General features: G+C 38.7%; 2 protein-coding genes across 2 annotated transcripts in view; one reads left to right on the top strand and one right to left on the bottom strand.

Annotated features, from left to right (window-relative positions):
- Positions 1 to 19,056, top strand: part of lig3 (ligase III, DNA, ATP-dependent) — a 199,067-nt gene that overhangs the window by 72,726 nt on the left and 107,285 nt on the right. The gene's annotated exons all lie outside the window — the stretch shown is intronic.
- doc2b (double C2-like domains, beta) overlaps positions 1 to 19,056 on the bottom strand; it is a 130,864-nt gene that overhangs the window by 50,867 nt on the left and 60,941 nt on the right. The window contains exon 2 of the mRNA XM_028594936.1: positions 18,577 to 18,656. Coding sequence (XP_028450737.1) covers positions 18,577 to 18,656 — 80 coding nt within the window. The remainder of the gene's footprint in view (positions 1 to 18,576; positions 18,657 to 19,056) is intronic.

The following is a 19,056-nucleotide window of genomic DNA, read 5'->3' as shown; positions in this document are numbered from 1 at the left end:
TTGGGCTTTAGTGCTTGCTTCCCATAATTATGACTATATAAAAAAAAATTAAAAATCAATACAAACATGCTATAAATCTGCAGTTAATTAATAATCCTAAAATCCATTTTCCATGATAGAAACCTGATACTTTATTATAGATGATAATAGATTGCTTACATTACATAATTTTCTAACCCAAACAGGTTTCCTCGCTTCCTACATACAGCAAATCACTTCTATTGATAAGATAGGAGAACCTGGATGTAGCCCGAGAGGCAAAAAGAATCCACAAACCACTCTCTGCACTGCTCCTTGCTGCTCATTAAGCTTAATTGCTGTCAGTGTAAGGTAATTAGGTGACCCAGATGAGTTTATCAACATTGTCATCAACTCTCTTCTCTCATCTAGATTTTAGCAGCTGAACTTTAAAGGGATAGTAGATAGTAGTCAATATATTATTTTCATTATTACTTCTCTCGAACATTTCATTGTTCAATGAGATTGAATTGAATGAATTGTTGTGCAATGAGAGAGACTGCATAGAATTAACACATTTGTTTAAATTTGGGGAAGAGAAAAGTAAATGAATATTTAACTAAATGCATCCGTAATGTAGCACAATGTGCGACATTGTGTTGTCCCGATCTTTCTTTTACGATCATTAAATGAGCATTCACATATTGCGAACGGCCTTTATTTGAGACAGTAGTGGTAAAATGACGACCTCACAGTCAGACATGAAAGAAAAACAAACCACGTCTGTCGAAATGAGTTTTCATGGCCAAGTCGTGAGGTGCCAGAGGGTTGAACCGTACTGCTCGAAATGTATATATCTTATTTTAAAAGTTTCAAACGTTGACATTCTGTCGGCCTTTAATGTGAAACCATTTGTGGCACAGTACAGACACAAACCCAAAACACAAGGCTGGAGGCTATATCATTGAGTAGGCCTTCGGAGAAGCAAAGGAATGAAACCTTATTTTAAATGACTTATAGTCAAAGATGCATACATTGAGACATGCCTGCTCCCACGCTGAGAACTGTAATAAAAAAAAAAAAATGCAAGGCAGAGCTGAGAGGCAGAAGGGTCTGAAAATAAAGCAATACAACACGGTCAACATTCACTTTGCAACTCCAATCTCTGTGCCAGCCGTGACCCTTTCTCCCCAATCTTGTTTCTTATTTTCTCCCCCCTTATCCGAGGAGCAGCCTGGGTGAACTAAACATGGGAAAATATGCGGCTATATATAACATGCTTGATCTGAAATACAAACACTTTCTTTTTCCTTTTTTTTGTCTGTGCAAAAATAAACCAGCTCCTAAAATTGTTACTTTACTTGCAACTGCTTGTTCATTGATTTTCATTTTCTACTATTTACGGTGTATGCTCCTTCTCAATTTCCTGCTGATATTTAGCCGTACGTTGCGACTATGCTTTCCACACAACAAAGTTATTGAGACGGCTCCATGAGAGCTGATTGGAGAGGTTAATGTGCTGTCTTCATCTACCTCTATTGTTGCCTTTACCAAACACCTGAGCTACCATTTAAGCAGAGGCATATTATGTGGGGTTGGATTGGAGTAAACAGGCAGCTGCGTCATGCTGCTGATTGCGAGAGGACACTGTGAATACTCGGTTGATCATAATTACTGAGGGTTGGTAAAAAATGACCACTGCGAAAGGCAGATGGGTAACATGCATCAGTGTATCCACACATCTCCCATCTCACACATACTCATTCATAACGGTTCCCTTGAATAACAGCCTTTAAATGCTGTGGAATTAACTTGAGCTCTCTTTGTGTTGGAAATGATGAACTTCCTTGACATCTTTCAGAGGAAGTGAGGGGTGTACTTGGGTTTGGCATGTGGTGGTGGTGTCCGGTTGGAAGCTGGAGTTGATCTGAAAACATCATAATGAACAGAAGAGTGTGCGCTGAAGTCACTTTCAAATACTGCAGGGAGCATGCATGAAGCTTTATTAACTTTAAATAAGAGACTTTCTATCATATATCACAGAAGTTTGAATTAAAGGTGCAATATATAATACATTTACTGTATTTAATAAAAAAATTACCCCAGTGTCATCAGATTTTAAGGAAACATGCTAATTTGAAATACTATGTTTTCTGACAACAATGCTAATACCAGTATTTTCTCCTTTTGAAATTTCCATTGCGTTTTTTAAGGCCTGTTTGTTGATATCAACTGCCTATTTTGACTGCCGGGCTGGGTTGCCAGATATACCTGTAAATACGCAAACCCAGCGCGCTCCAGCGGTAGTACAGCCATGGAAGCAGCAAACAAACGAACAGGATCAACGGAGATAGATTCATTCTACCCGCCCTAAAAAACAAAACTTGCCATCTTTCTAAACTTTTGCATAATCAGAGATGAGGTAAAACACGGGTAAATATTGGAGATTCATTTAAAAGATGGAGACCGCTTAGAGCCTAAAAGGACACTGAGTTGATCCTTCAAGAGTGGTCTCAAGACTTATCTGTTGATCTTACACTTAAATAAATAATTAATTCTTAGAGTTATGATTTGTATATTTATGGTATTTATTATTTTTATTATTGATATTTAATATTTTATTGCCATTATTATTACTATTTTGCTTAATATTGGCTTAGCAACTTTTAAAAACTGTTTACTGTTAATTTTAACTATTGTAAGATTCATATTTTGTCGCTTTGGACAAAAGTGTCTGCTAAATACAATAACCATAACCCTTCCCCAAAGCTACAATAAAGCTGAGAGTAGTACACTATATGCCCTGGAAAAGAGCACCAATACAAGAGAAGCTAATTAAACCATTCAAGGAACACTGATGCTTGTATCAACACTGATTGTATAGATCCCACAGACTTTTCAGCTACACAACAGGCTAACCGCTAGCATTTTCAATATAAGCCTAAACAGATAGGTTAATGTTTTAGGTTTAATGTTACAGCCAACCTGCTTGTTGTTGTTAAGACGTGAGGCACACACACACACACACACACACACACACACACACACACACACACACACACACACACACACACACACACACACACACACACACGCACACACACCTCCCTCCCTTCCTGAGAGTCCCTGTTAATGTGCCCACTCCTTACCACGTCGTCATCCACTCTCTCTTCCATCTTTTCCTCACTCGCTCCCATGGCCCTGTCATGGTCACTCTCCTCCTCCTCGCGGCTTCTTCCCTGTCATGATGTTGTTTCTGCTTCTCTGTATAGCCAGTCACCTCTCCTCCTTCCTCCCATTTCAGGTAATGCTGATGTTGAAGCAGCTACTACACCCCCAAGCATGTCAGAAATTTTGGCACATTTTGAGGCATCCGCCTGTAGATTCTTAATCCTTTTCTCCCGTAATTTCTATGCACCTCCCTTGCGCTTTGGTGGTTGGTTTGTCCATTTTTTAAAAAGATTTTTTTATGGGCATTTCCGCCCTTAATGATAGGACAGCTCAGACATGAAAGGGGCGAGAGAGAGGGGGGAAGACACGCAGGAAAACCGCGACAGGTCAAACTCGAACCCCGGACCTTCTGCATCGAGGAACAAACCTCCGCATATGTGCGCCTGGTCTACCAACTGAGCCAAACGGCCACACGTTGTTTGTCCGTTTTAACATGGATGCTAAACTTCCAGCATAAGCATAACTATTACCATAGACGGTTAAAGAAATGGACCAACAGATCCCATTGCTCTGTACCGAGACCAGTGAAGGATATTAGAAGCACTTTTCCGGTGATGGGCTGAGCGTTACTGCGCAGCTACAAACTGAGCTTGAAGACGTAGATGTGACGTGAGCAACCTGTCTGAAAGTTGTAAGTCTTCTGGTAGCTGTGCCAAGAGAAATCTCAATCATTCCCAATCTTGCAGAGACGGAGAGCGTAACTAAAATGCTAGTTAACATTAGTAATTAAACTTAAACAGCTAATGTAAGTAAATCTAAGTAAACTGCTAGCTTCTCCTGTACTGTAGTATACAAGGTTATTATGATACCGATAGAAATGGTGTCCAAAACTAAAACAAATAATACCCAAATTGTAGGAATTCAATAATTTATAATAATGACTCATTACTACAATTAGCTTGATAATTGAAGATTCATTAAGATTCATGTACTGCACATCTCTAGCACCAGCAGAATCAACAAAATTTCATATTTAGGTGTCCAATTTGTAGGTTTATTGTACTTGCTATTTGTAATATACAGTATACATGAATCCATATAATACAGTTTATATATAAAGCCTTAGAAGAACTAATACTGTTCATGTGTATTTTCTAAGCCGTATGTCCCACATGGGTGCTTATTTTTCACAGTGCTATTGGCCTCTTTATCAGCCAGGGCATATGTCTTCATTATCATATCTGACTGGCCTGGTAACAGGCAGGTGGGGGAAGCATCAATCACCAGGAGCAGCAGATAACAGGATGGATGAGACGGGGCATTGATTTCATTCAGAGGGAGCTGACACACAGTCATGTTAAAGGGGTTAATACTTCAAGGGCCACCTGGGATCATTGGAGGTGTTTAGGTCAAGGCATGTGGGTCCCATTCATCGCCAATGAATGTCAATGTTGATGATTGAGAGGCTTAGGAAAGAGAGGGGTGGAGGTGGGGGTTATGTTGCAGGGTCACGCTGGGACACGTTAGTTTCAATGTCAGTCGTGTCATTGATAATGTGTCATTGATTTAGTGGAGAAACTGAATAGGCAGGCAGATTTGTGATTTTTTTTTTTTTTTTTTTTTATCTCCAGGAAGCTAAACTAAACTAGCATTTAAACAGCTATTGGGAGGTACTGTAACTTGCTTGCCATTGCACTACTGCTACATGCTTCTTCTTCTTTTGTTAAATCTTGCATTGGTGAAGCAGCCAAACATAGAAGATGTAGCTAGGGCAAACGCTGCTTTCAAACAAAGATGTTTGTGCTGAGGTGGGAGGACAGATGCACCTTTTATTGATATTTCAATGTTGTGCTCTTTATATTTGCACTCGTTCCTATTGTGTACTGCAACTGCTGCACAACAATTTACCTCGGGGTAAATAAACCTCTGTTAATGCTGATAAGGGTTTAGTTGGCAGAGGCGCACGCACACAAAACACCTTTTTATTAAGTTTTTCTGTTTTCTACACTTGTTTTTTCATCTACTGCAGATTGATATGTGCATTGAAATGCAATTTTAAATGTGACCGAGAAAGATTAAATTAATTACAAATTAAACAACTCTCTGAAATTGTTAAAGGACTTTTTGGGCAAGGCAGGACGCTGCTACTGTAAGCAGAAGAAAGGCATTTTGGTTTAGGAAAAGCGGGTTCACCAAAAATATAAATTACCACAACTAATTACAAATAACTACTTGAACAACACTGATTCATGATGGCTTACAGCATCTTGTATAATAAGGATGGAGTGTGCCTTTAATTAATCAGTTAATTTGTTGACCTTTCAGTCCAGTGTAGTCAATCATTACATAGCTTTGCATGCTCTTGTAACTATTTGTTATTGAAGTAGTTGCTGAGTAATCAGAATATCATGACTGAACATCCAGATAAGAATGGGACCAACAACACAGTCAAAGCATTACACATATTCACAAGAAACATTTCTTTGTTTTGTTGGAATAACATTAAAATGATATAGAGAGGGAGTTCAGAAGGGGGTTAGCTGAGGGTTGGTGATGGTTTCTATTAGGGTTCACTGGGTCTGGATGTAAGGCTAAGTATTGATTAGTACTGTAGGGACTGGTTGGGATTTGAGCTTATCTCAGTGGCTTACCTTCTTGTATCTGGGGACAGGAAGCTGTTTTTTCCAGCACACATAAAGCAGCAACACAAAGAGATGATGAGAGCATGCAAAAGAGTAAAAGTGGAGGAGAAAAAGAAAGAGAACATTGATCATGTGAAATCAAAGTGGAAGCAATTAAATGAACATGGAAAAACTAAAAGAAGTAGAAGCAGTCTGTTTGGTTTTCACAGCTCAAGGCACTACTGAACTATATAGGCCTATACAATGATAATATAGCTTGATAGAGAATGACGTAAATTGGAGTAGTATTTTTGTATTTAAATTGTCTGTTTAGATTATTTTATTGGATTGTGCACTTGTCCATGGTAAAGACTCAGGGTAGGTCAAGCCCAGGCTTTTTCCTATCCCTTTTCAAACAGGTGTAGTGTGTGTTATGTTAAATTTTATTTTTATTCTTTTTTTTTCTTGTTGTTTTGCCACATTGCTGGTTTGTAATTTGATCATAAAAATACTAGTCTCTTGCCGTTCCTTAAATTTGTCCGACGATTTCGGCATCAGCCCTTAGCAAATGCACTACAAAAACAACAACAGCAGCAACACACAACACAGGACCCAACTTTAAAATTAATAAAATAATCATGTAATATATGCAGTGGTGGAAGAAGTACTGAGATCTTTCACTCAAGCAGAAGCAACAATACTACATTGCAAAATCACTGTTACAAGGAAAAGCGCTGCATTCAAAGTCGTAATCAAGCAAAAGCACAAAAGCATCACCAAAACATAAGCAGAATGGCTAACCTCATACACTACACTACTGAACTTCAATTAGGCTAATGATGCATCATTGTGGTCATCACCCTAATATTACAGCTGGCAAAGGTGAGGTAAACCCTGATTATTACCTATACTACTGGGTAGCTCAAATCATTAGATGAGGAGAGCTTTTTTGCCAGGAGATGTTTTGGTGATATTTTAAAGCAATTCTTTTACTGTTTTCCTGAAAAATATGCTCATGTAGAGAGTTCCATGTAACCATTGCTCTGTACATTGCAGCGTTCTTCACCATACTGGTTTTCACTTTTGGTAATGTGAATCTACCTCCAGTAGCATGCCTGGTATGGTAGTCATGCACATCTGAGCTCAAACATAGCTGTTTATGTAATACCCTTGGCAATTTAGTAACTGAAATCTTTATTAAATTAAGCAAGGATGAGCAATTGCTGACTTCAAAGCAGACGATGATCGCTTCAGCAGGCGTTTCTGCCCACAAACTTTCACAGAATTCCCTAATAAAGGCAGAACAATTAAATAGAAGTTTTAACACATACAAGTTAACACCTCCACATGGTGAGTAGTACTCACTACCATGTTCACCGACAGCAAAAATAAATAATGTATGAAATAATAAAATGGATTGTATCCCATTTAAAGGAATAGTTCACATTTTGGGAAATATGCGTATTTGCTTTCTTTCTGAGAGGTAGATATGATTGAAGTCAGGACCTGGTTAGCTTAGCATAAAGACTGAAAGCATGGGGGGAAACAGCTAGCTTGGCTCTGTCCAAAGAGAAAAAATAAACACCTCTAAAGTTGGGGGAGTTATGTGCTGGATCTACATCTTGGCAATGTGAATGTATGTAGCATCTTTAAGTCTTGTCATCACAGTTGGGTTGCCATGTTTGGAACCATCATGCCTGTACAGAAACTATAACAAAAACCTGTGCTCACTGACCAAATCTGGCAACCGGGCTGTAGCTAGAAAATCTGAGTGGATGGATAAACTGTTGTAAATCAAGAAATAGTTACAGCACATTGTCCCTTTAAAAGACAAATAGCTGTTTTTACACTTCTGTTTGCGTGCAGAATAAACAAACAAGATACGTGTTAATTAGTCAATTTTAGAGGTGTTGGTTGGCGTATTTTGCACGGAATCAGGCTGGCTGTTTCCCTCTGCTTCCAGTGTTTTTGCTATGCTAGGCTAACCCCATCCTGACTCCAGCTTTGTACTTAACAGTCAAGAGGTTGATATCTATCTTCTTATTTCACTCTCATAAAGGAAACAAATCCACACATTTCCCAAAATTTTGAACTAGTCCTTTAAGCTGATGACACACAAACTTCAATACCCTATTAAAACAAAAGCCAGATGAATAAATACCTTAGTCTAAGACTTGACAGCAGCAGTATTGACTGTTAAGATATGAATCACAATTGATTTCTGCTGTGGCAGTGGAATTGCAGCTTCTCACTTCATCCTTTCTGAATAGCCTTATAAGAATGTCTGTTGGACATTTCATCAATATTTAGTGACAAGTTGAACAATAACAATAAAGTAGGTTATATATCTGATTTTTGAGATGTGCTTCTATTAACTGTTATGCAGGGATTACAAATGAAGACTAGTTGTTTTATAAAAGCCTTTTAATGTAAAGCCAGCGGCACGAACACCGATACAAACAACGATAATGAATACAAGAGGGCAAAACATCTCTAAGAAACAGAGCCTGTGTGTGTGTGTGTGTGTGTGTGTGTGTGTGTGTGTGTGTGTGTGTGTGTGTGTGTGTGTGTGTGTTTTCGTGTGCACGAGTGTAGGTGTACCGGGCAATGAAAGGGCAGTCTGCTGTAGAAGGAAGAGAATGAAAGACTGCAGTGGAGTGTTAAGGTAGGTCGTAGTGTAGGCGGTGCTGAATAAACAGGTCTTGGATCTGCAATTGAATGGTGAGACAGCGTCTGATTCACTGATAAGGGCAGGAAACTTGTTTTACTATGGAGGGAGGTGCTGCTTAAGAAAGACTCTTCACGCAGCTTTAATATGTGTGGGATGACAGGGGAGGGATACGACAAGGTATGACTACACATACAGAGAGGACGTAAATCAGCAAAATTTCAAGTCAGCTCATACAACGTGTTGTCCGTCCATTTGTCTTATTTTTTAGGTGTTCCCAGCAGCCCCTAGAAGGTGGAGTGAAAAGCCAGCCGTCATAAGCCATTTTTACATATGAACTCAGGACAATGTCCAATGAGTCAAGTCTGGACATTGTTCGAAGTTTCCCTTTCACACATGTAGCGCACAACAAGAGATTGTCTGTGTCAGACGTGTTTGATTCAGATGAAGGGTGGTGCCTGGTTAGTGCATACAGGAGGCAGGACATGACGCACATTATACTGTGGTCACGTAGCAGGTTCATAAATTGATCATAAATTACAGAGACTCTTGCCTCCCTTGAATTTCAAGATTTCGGCGTCGGCCCTTACGGTTCTCGAATCTCATTGCCGCAGTTGGACATTTTCGTTGGCGTCTTGGTGTAAATCACTGTTCTTCTTCACCCTTGGATGTTTGTTTTCTTGCGGTTTTGCTCGAGCCGATGATGTCCTATCCAACTGATTTAGACATTTGCATTCTAACACACCGCTCCGCTGGGTAATGTCCAGATAATTTCAGGTTTGTAGTGCATGTGTGAAAGATATAGAGGACAGAGAATCAATAGTTCATCAATTGTTTATATAAGGGTATAACAGGAAATATTTTTCACACAGTCTCTCCTGGAAGACATTCCTCCTAGGGTTGCACTTGGCTTTTCACATTAAAAGTGACATAAATGGATTTTCCGGAACTCAGGAAAGCGACCTCTAATTTGATTACACTCCCTGCCATCAAAAAAATCCCTGCTAATAAGGTAGTGCTTTTTCTTTGGCAAGGTTTAATTCTTTCTTCTTTTTTTTTCGGTCATCTGTAACTCAAAACAGTCAAACATACATAGCGACAAGAAACAAACTAGACCGAAAAGGTGTAGGCTGAAGCCGGAGCTTATTACACCTACCCATTTTTCCATACAAAAATTTAAGTTACAGAAACTAAGTATACACTATATACCCCAGTACAACACAAGAAGTCCAGTACATTTTGTACACCTTTTGGTATTCACACTTCTGTTTTATATTTGTTAATCACCCTATATTTAAATAATTTTTTAAATCGGTTGATTGTGTTACACTTTTTCAAGTCACTTTCTAATTCATTCTACAGTTTAACTCCATACACCGAGACACTTCTTTGTTTTACATTTGTTCTGCTTTTTGGTCTAGTCAAGACCTATCACAGTGGAGCTGAACATTGCCTGCTCCAACATTAATTCAGCAGCCTGACCCGCAGTTGTTGATATCTTTCTGTGCACTAAACTGATGATTAGACAAGTTGAGAGACGTGCTAGTATCGTCATCCTTGGGTCCTGCTGCTACAGGGGCACACATGAACAAAGAAAGCCATCCTCTTTAAACTTTTAATGTTAACAAAATAAATATCCGGTTAATTTTCAAAATAAAATACACCGTGCTCAAGGGCGGATCATATTTCCCTGCACTACACCTTGAAAACACAGCACAGAGCTGTTTCCCCTCTACTCCTCTGGATGGAAACTGTTGTTGGTTTTGTGGTTATATTCTACGTGACTACAGCGGTCAGTCATGGCCGCAGCCGTTCCGCAACAAATCCGGACCTGGTGGGTATTGACGGAAAGTGGAGCACGCAGCAGACACACAGCGGAGCCGGTCCGCAGCCGTTACGCATGCTGTGGAAATGAGGAGTTAGAAGAAAACAAAACACCCCACATTTCCTTAGACCTATATACCACTACTGACTTCAATCAGAATCAACTGCCCTGCCAATCTCCTGCTTCTCTTTCTCTTTGCTAAAATATCTTCCAATATCCATCTGCTCAATGATTTGAAGGATACACCGGTACAATTGCATTAACAGGGGCCCTATGACATTTAGTTTTCACTGACAACAACATTCTATGGGGACTGATATTGTTTTAGAATACCATACCATATTATCTCATTATCACTGGCATATTATTGTTTTCCATAGTAAACCAAAATATCCCCTTTCCTTTACCTCAAGAAAACGTAGCTAAAGGTAAGCAGGTCATTAAAAACATCTCACGATTTCACTCTGTATCACTCACTACGTGAAATCAATCTTCCTTCACCATTCATCTGCGTGTGTATCGGTGTGTGTGTGTGCATGCAGTAGAGAGTTCAGACCAAAGAGTAGCGACGAGACGAGATGAATCCTCCAGTTACTTGGAACGCTCCGGTCTGCAATGCTCTGAAAGCTGCCAGTTCGCGGTGCATCATCTTGATAGCACAACTACTCTTTGTACTTCTGTCTAACTTCCGACTTTTCGGCTATTTTGTAGCTGGAGATATATAATTTGTTGCGTCTAAATATGAATGGGGATACGCTTAGTGATATTGAGATACTTGATACAGTTGAATCTTTGATTCTCTGCTTTGTTTGGCTCTCTTCAGTAGCAAACTCTCTACCTCGCTCGCACTGTTATATTAAGAAAAACTCTATTGATGTCTGAGGTGTTGGAGCCAGGGCCGTGAGTGATTCTGTACAATTCGATAAAATCGCACCAGGGGCAACTTCTGTGGGAAATGAACCACACCGAGGGCAGTGATTTAGTATACCTAACTCCTTTATCTGTGTTTGATCCCATACATCCTGAATACTCCAGCCAACAGAGACAGGGACCATGTAGAGGAAGAGCTGTTAGCTCTAAGCTATTTCGGTCTACATGCATTTACTTTCTTTTAAATCAATTGAAGCCTATTTCAAGGGACTAAATTGACTTATTTCCATCATGTGAGCAATGTTACATTGGATGTAGCCTGATTCACTTACTGCAGTGAGCAGCCTATGAAGTTGGTAAAGCTATAGATGGCATAATGTTAGCGAGGTAAAACTGTGAGTTAAGACTTAATACCTTGCTTGTCAAAAGTTAATGTTGACCCTGAAATGTAAGGCTGTAGTCCACCATCAATTTTACATAATTATTAAGACTGAGCAGCATTGTCAAACAGGGTGTTGCACTGTTGAGGTAATGGTGATTTTTGTACTACATCTGGATAAAAAATCCAATCCAAAATACACACTTTTTTTTTTCTGATTATTGTTATCAGCTGTCAGGTGGGCAACAAAATCAGTTTCAAGCAGTGTTGGACTGTAGTGTTTTACTGATGATTGCCTTACAGTACAATCATTTTTTTTGTAAAACAAAAATTTGTGTATTGACTTTTTTCCTGGGAAAAATACCTGCAGGAACACAGAATTTTTAGCATGATTTTTTGCCACCATATGCACTAAAACAAAGACTCAAACACGCGTAGCTATATACTACTGTCAAACTCAGGTCAGCAACATAACAATGGTCCTACGCTCCCATATAACAACCAGGTATGAAGAATAGAGCATCAAAGAATTTGTATGTTTGGCACAACACCTAAAACAGCCAATGTTAACTGGCGGCCCGCGGGCCACATCCGGCCTGCCAAAGCTTTTAGTCTGGCCCGCAGAATAATCATGAATTCACAAAATGTAAAGAGGAAAAAATGCGTTCTGTAATTTATAATTTCAAGCATTTAGAGCAAAAACCCAGCCCCCTGTATTTGCATCTCTATTAACATGCCGGGATTCTGTACAGCGATGCCCAAGCTCCACACATATAGCCTAGCTGAGATGTGTGTGTGTTAAAACACGCAGCACCTGACTGGGAACGATACAGAGAGAGTTACCAACGGCCGCTGGGGCAGATGAACTCACGCTAGTCTCTTTTCTGTAAATAGGCTACAATTAAACCTTTGAGTTAAAAGTCAATACTTATCAATGCACTCACCTGTGAAGACCGGCATAAACATGTAGAAAGCGATATTTCAATCTCCTCTGTCTGCTCAGTCCACTGCGCTTTTTACACAAACACAGCTCTACTCTGCAAATAGCGAATTTTGACAAACAAGCTAAAACAAAAGCTGTCGGTTTTTAGTCCAACTGTTTATCTTGGTTTGCTGGTAATCTGGAAATTTTGACAAATTCTTGTAAACCTCACTGCTGGCTGAACAAACCAAACTCTCCGCTAGTTTGAGTTCTTCATTCTTGATGATGATGATGATGCTGGCTTTTCCACGTCAACTTTTCCCTTCAGCCTCTTGACAGTGACATGTTTACCTGACAACAGCCTTTCTTTCTGCAAGCATTTTCCACCAATCAGGACGCTGCATACTACAATAATGTTTCCATAATCACAGACTTTAACCATCACTCCTCCGTGAACTGCCTCATAGTCTGAGATCATTTTCTAGTTAAAGAGCCAGTTATCATTATGGAGTTTCCATGTTTTTTAGGACACAGATATTAGGACACACTAATACATGTAAAAAAAAAAAATTGCATTAATTCAGTAAGAAAGTGAACATTTTGAACAAGAATAGGCGTATTAGGTATACATTCATTTTATTTTCTTTATTTGAAAGTCTGGCTGCTTAGAAAAATTCTGGCCCTTGAAAAAATTTAGTTGATGATCCCTGACCTAAAAGATAGTGTGCTTTTAAAGAGAATCTGATATATTTTTACCACATAATTGGCTAATTTGAAATTACAGGAACAATTTCAACCCCAGCAGCTAGCTTCTGCCAAAACAAGAATATGTCTTCCTGTAATTTCAAAGTATTCTTATTTAAATGGAGTGTCTTCTGGCTAGCTAGCCACTGATAAGACTGCATTAAGGAATAACCTGGTTTGACAATTGGATGGTGTATGAAACCTGCTATACTGTATGTGAGAATATATTAAATAGCCTGATGTTGTCAAAAAGACAGTGATTTATAATTAGTTATAAAAAATGATTGTGATTTTTGTAAATACTTTTAAACTCCTTTTGACCAAATTATTTCTGCAAATGGATACTATTACTGATGCTTTAATCATACCACACTGAATGGGCACCATTAAAAGTCAGGAAAAACAAGCAGGAGGCAGCTGTGGGGAACTGAAAGCTGAAGAGGTTAAATGTTTCTGGAACATAAAGCGAGGTTTTCATTAAAATATACTTATCTAAATAGAATCACACAATGAGTACATAGCCATTAACTGGTGACTATTTTCTTACTAATTTTATGTTTGATTGTCATCATTGCTTGTAACTACCATCCACCATTTGTGCCTACAGCCCGCGCTTAATTGAGAAACTATTTGATGTCACTGTAATGTCTTTGGTTCAAATGACCGCCAGCTTCCTCCTCCAACAGTGATTTGCTTGGTGGGATGGATGTCAGTGTGAAAATAAAACAAAGCTCACTAGGTAAATAGCCCAATAAGACAACATATGTCAAATGGTTTTAACCCATAGGACAAAGAACACAAGCACCTATTGTGTAAAAAAGAAACCGATTTCAATAGCAGTCATTTTACCATGTAAGAGTAGCCTTCATTAAAAAACTAAAATGTAATTATCAAATACTCTGGCTCTCAAAGTGTTGACATGTCAAGGTGAAGGATTTAAATAAATGTTAACAAGAGAGTCTATGGGATATTTGTATTGCTACCTTCATCCTTACAGTATTGCATGGCTCAGAGCTCTTAAAGGTGCAGTAGATAAGACTTATTAAACTAACTTTCTGTCATATTTGCTGAAACTGACGCTATGTTCCAGTAGAACTACATGAAGCAGGTCATTTAAAAAAAATCCAGCTCCTCTGGCACCACCTACAGCCTGTCATGCGATTTGCAAAAATCCACCGCTCCCTGTTCAAATGCCCCAATCAGGGCCAGGGGGGTGTCTAACTGCGTGTCAATCACTGCTCATGCACGCATTCATTCTCCCTTGTGGGGGGAGGGGCTTAGGAGACCATTTTGGGCTTTAGCAGAAAGGGGGGAGGGACTGAGAAGTTGTTTATTTGGCTAAGTCCTGGATCTGCCCAATCCTACTTACAGCACCTTTAATTTCCACTTAGAAATTAATTCCAAAGTATATTGCCATGTGCAGAAATGCACAGACTCCAAATTGCTCCATGACACTCTTAGAAATATTTACTGTTTTTTCAGTCCATAAGAAATATTTGGAAATTGTTTTTTCAGCATTAATCCTTTAATAAGTAAACCAATCAATCTATATTAAAACACTGAGCCAGAAGGAAATTGCACTAGTCACAGACCCTATGGTCATTGGGTCATGACCGAAAGCGAGATCCAGGGTACAAATGGCCGAAATGGGTTTCCTCAGGAGGGTGGCTGGCGTCTCCTTTAGAATGAAGAGTCATCCGTGAGGAAGGAAGTAAACCATGCATCAGATGCATTACTGTGTTGGGAGGAGGCCTCGGGAAGACCCAGGACTAGGTTTTGTTATTTTCGGAGCTGGTTAATGTTGCTCGGGAAAGGGAAGTTTGGGGTCCCCTGCTGGAGGATTACAACGGATAAGCGGACGAAGATGGATGGATGGATGGATGGAAGTAAACCATGCAGTGCATTACTGTGTTGCTTTTGTTATTTTAGTGGGCAGTAATGAGGATTAGAACGGTACGGTGAATTACTCATTACTTCTTTTTACATCGTATACGAATAAAAAAAAAAAAATACAACGTATTCAAAAAAACACAAAGTGCCTGAAAATTATATATAATTTTGCTTTCTAATAATAGAGCAGAAAGAAAATTGAGAAAGTGAAAATACAGAGGTGATGATTGACAGCCTAATTAAAGGGCTATAATGCAGTTAGGATTTTGTCTGTTGTGCTGGGTGGGTGAACGAAGGGGGGAGGAGGAAGTGCCTTAGACACATTAAAATGTATAAGATGTAGAAAGGTTTCTCGCTGCTGGATAAAGCTGAAGAACTGGACTTTTCAGCATGACATCGTCAAAATAAAAGAAGTTTCCGAATCTCGTTATCTCGCAGTTTGACTTTTTTTTTGCAAATTGCCCTTCTTCTTCTTCACCCTCAGTTGTTTTTTTTCTCCTGGTTTTGTGCCAGCCGCATTATAGAAACCTCATCAACCAACCACTCGCTGTGAATTCTCCAGACAATAACCGGCTGGGCTCGATCGGACACTAAACAGACTTTGTCCTGGGAGCTGAACGTTTAGAGTCGTTTAGAGCAGTGGCCCAGGAGAGAACCCGCGAGGCAGACAGCGGATAGTAGTGCTGCTTCTTTTTTTCCCCCAATCAAATATTTATTTGAATTTAGAATATTCGTTGACAGCCCTATTGTATATAGAAATAAGCCACTCTGCATTCCACACATTTGACATGTTATTCATTCTATGGACATTTAATTCAGTGGCCTTTTGCACCCTCTTTTAACCGCTTTTGTTTGCTTAAGTTATGTTGTCTGGTGACCTTTTGTCCATTTCTGCCTAAATGCCAACAGGACAATGATAATATAAGCATTGTACATGTGCTTCAAACCCTATCCCCACTGCCCACTATCACTCTAACTAGCTCAGCAGGCACCAATATAAAAAATGTTGTGTCCCATTCTCCAATAAGCACAGTCACGGTTGCTATTGAAGCTACTGCGGCTTTGGCAATAAAAGCAATAGAAAAAAAGCCATGGTTAGAAATAAGGGATTTAGCAAACAAATTAAATCATGGAAATGGGTATACTATATTTGAGAGAGCAAAAGCATTTTCTCTGGTTGGCTAGGCAGCAGTCTAAATTCCAGAAGCAGAGCAGTATAGAAAATAACCACCATAAATCAAGATGGCCTGGTGCCCACTCTGCTGTCCAACACTCTTGCCAAGACTGGCTCCTCTGATTCCCACTTTCCTCCCTACCAGCTATTCAGGCAGACACATAGGCAGAGTTATAGCTGCTGACGGCAGCCATGGCTGTCAGAGCCACCGCTTCATCACAAAAACACAGGAGCGGGGATCAGAGAGGATTGTCATCCTCTGGACTCATATTTATGATATATTGCACAAAAATTATTAAACATTAGATATGGTTTGGCTATTGTAGTCCACCTCCAATATGTTTAATGTTTGGTTTATGTAAATTTCTGAATTGAATAATTCATCAATGCTAATCTGGTTGTCAATAGGAAGCCTGTAAGCAGCAGTGACTCAGATACACCATTAATCTACTCTGATCTAGTGCCCCATGATATGCAGTACAGACTGTTTTAGCTCTTCAGCTGTGCTGCTCTTACAAACATAAATACATAAATAAAATAGCAGGTGAATGAAAAACTGGGAAAAAAACAAACAAAAAGTTAATTACATAAAACTGTATTGGCATGGCAGTTTAACTTGATCAAACAAATATTGAATATTAGCATTAATAATTTAGCATTTAATTTAGGTGTGCAACTGAACTCAACATTCTCAATATTAATACATTTAAAAAGAAATTATATAATACATTTCAAACAAATCGCATGAATGCATTGTTTGAAATATACAAATAAGTGTTAAATGATGGTGCCACTCAATTATAAAAAACAGGGCAAGTGATTGCCTGAAATAAGAAACAACTTTTTCTTAATTTCTTGAAGTATTTCACAAATTATTGCTTTATTGTAAAACGTACACAATATATTATTATACATTATTTATATCATAATTACATAGTTCTTTATTTGCCTATTTAATATTAAACTTTTAGGGCCCTATTGTGCATGCTGGCTCACTGACATGGCTTGCTGTGACCCCTTAATGTAACAAACACTTGTTTTTTTTCCTGCTACGATGACTCAAAATGTCTGTTGTGAGAAGGGTTTACTGGCAGCTCCAGTTTACGTTGGCATTGGCCTGGTAGACTTTGAATTTTAAACAACTGCAAGAAGTGTTGAGTTTCATTGACAGTGGCTCAATCCGTAGAGAAAGAAAGATGCGTGATCTGATTGGAATTAATTAACGAGTGAGAAGAACAGTGTTTTTGTTCAAAAGAGAAACTCAACCAGCTTAGAGAACTGTGAGCTTGGCAATATTAGTGCATGCTGTTGTGCTAAAGCAAATTATTTAAAAAAATGCTCTGAATTTGTCAGAAAAATTGTTAAACATGGAGGAAGTTAACAGCAGCACCGGCAAACTAACACCTTAAACAGGAGCAGATTACAAAACAGATGTCCCTCTCACTACAGTGATACACATAATGTACCTAAAATAATAACCCAGAGGAAATTAAACCAAGGTCTGCTCTGATAATACCCTATTATTAATAAAGGGTTCTCTTCAGTTAAGGTAGCTTTAGGTCAACATTTAACCGTTAAAGTCAAATATTCATTCACCTTTTAGCTCTGTTATGGTCTCCACCAATTCCAGTAATACTAGATGTTTAACTTTTTTCACCAGCGTGTCACTGTAGAGTCATTGTTAATATCAAACCTCCTGATTAACGCTGCTTTAGGCTCAGAAACACAATTTGTGAGATGCACATTTTTAGTGTGTTTGTTTAGCAATATGCTTTAGAAATAATAAATGCTTTCTGAGATGAAAATAGATGTAAATATCTCTCTCACAGAGAGAACTGTGGGACGTGTTATGTTGCTATTACACAGCCTTTTTGCCAGTACGTGTAGGCTGCTGCAAAAATATTCATGTCCGACAGTCATCTAATTCAATTTCAAAACGTAGTGATAAACTGTCATTTCGTTGATATTATATTAATCAACCTTTTATCGCCTTGTTACAAGGTATAGTGACAGATGTTTGTACAGTCAGTGATGAGTAAAACTCAAATAATATGGCCACAATATCTAGGATCAGTTTAGCTAAATTTAAAGCAACTGCTATAAATGTGTTGCTGAAATTGGCTTGTTTTATGTTCATATGTTCAGTATAACCAAAGAGTTTGATACTGACTTATATAAAGCAGAGACAAGTCATGTGTCACAGATAACACTTGATTTGCAAGAAGACTGTGTTCATAAGGATTCTTTACAGAATGTCTCTTTTAAAATCCATGTAAATATCCAAGCAGAAATGTTTGATGTAAATGTAGAGGCTGCAAATTAACGTCATTATTATCGTCATCATGGCGGCTCACCTTGGCTTTGTTAATGGTGCAGTGAAGTGCATTGTTCTCCTGGTCATACTGCAAACTGAATTCCAAGGTCCCCAATGTAGCTGTAAAGACACAAAAAGGGAGAACAGAGAGAGGGAGAAGGCAATTAGTGAGAAGAGAGAGAGAAGAAATCCAAACTTGTCTGCCTGCTTTCATTGTTTGATAGAAAAGTCCTGATGGGATATCTCATGGCATTCTTGGCAGTCCCATGTGATAATAGCCATTACAATCAGCATAAAAATCACAGAAGCAATGGACATTTTTGGTGAATGGAGTTTTGTGTTTCATCAACATTTTCTCTGTAAATTTCTGGTGTATGTGGTGGGAATTTCTGTTAAAGGCTCGCAAACGAGAACAAAAGACACTGTTTTGTTTTTGAGCCTTTATTTAACAGAAATTCCCAACAATGTGCAGGCTTGATTAACAAAGTGCAAGTGTGCCTTCATAAATAACTTAGTATAA

Source organism: Perca flavescens, chromosome 13 (assembly GCF_004354835.1).
Source record: "Perca flavescens isolate YP-PL-M2 chromosome 13, PFLA_1.0, whole genome shotgun sequence".
Lineage (NCBI taxonomy): Eukaryota > Metazoa > Chordata > Actinopteri > Perciformes > Percidae > Perca > Perca flavescens.
Note: the sequence above shows the minus strand (reverse complement) of the source record. Positions and strands in the feature narration are given on the sequence as shown.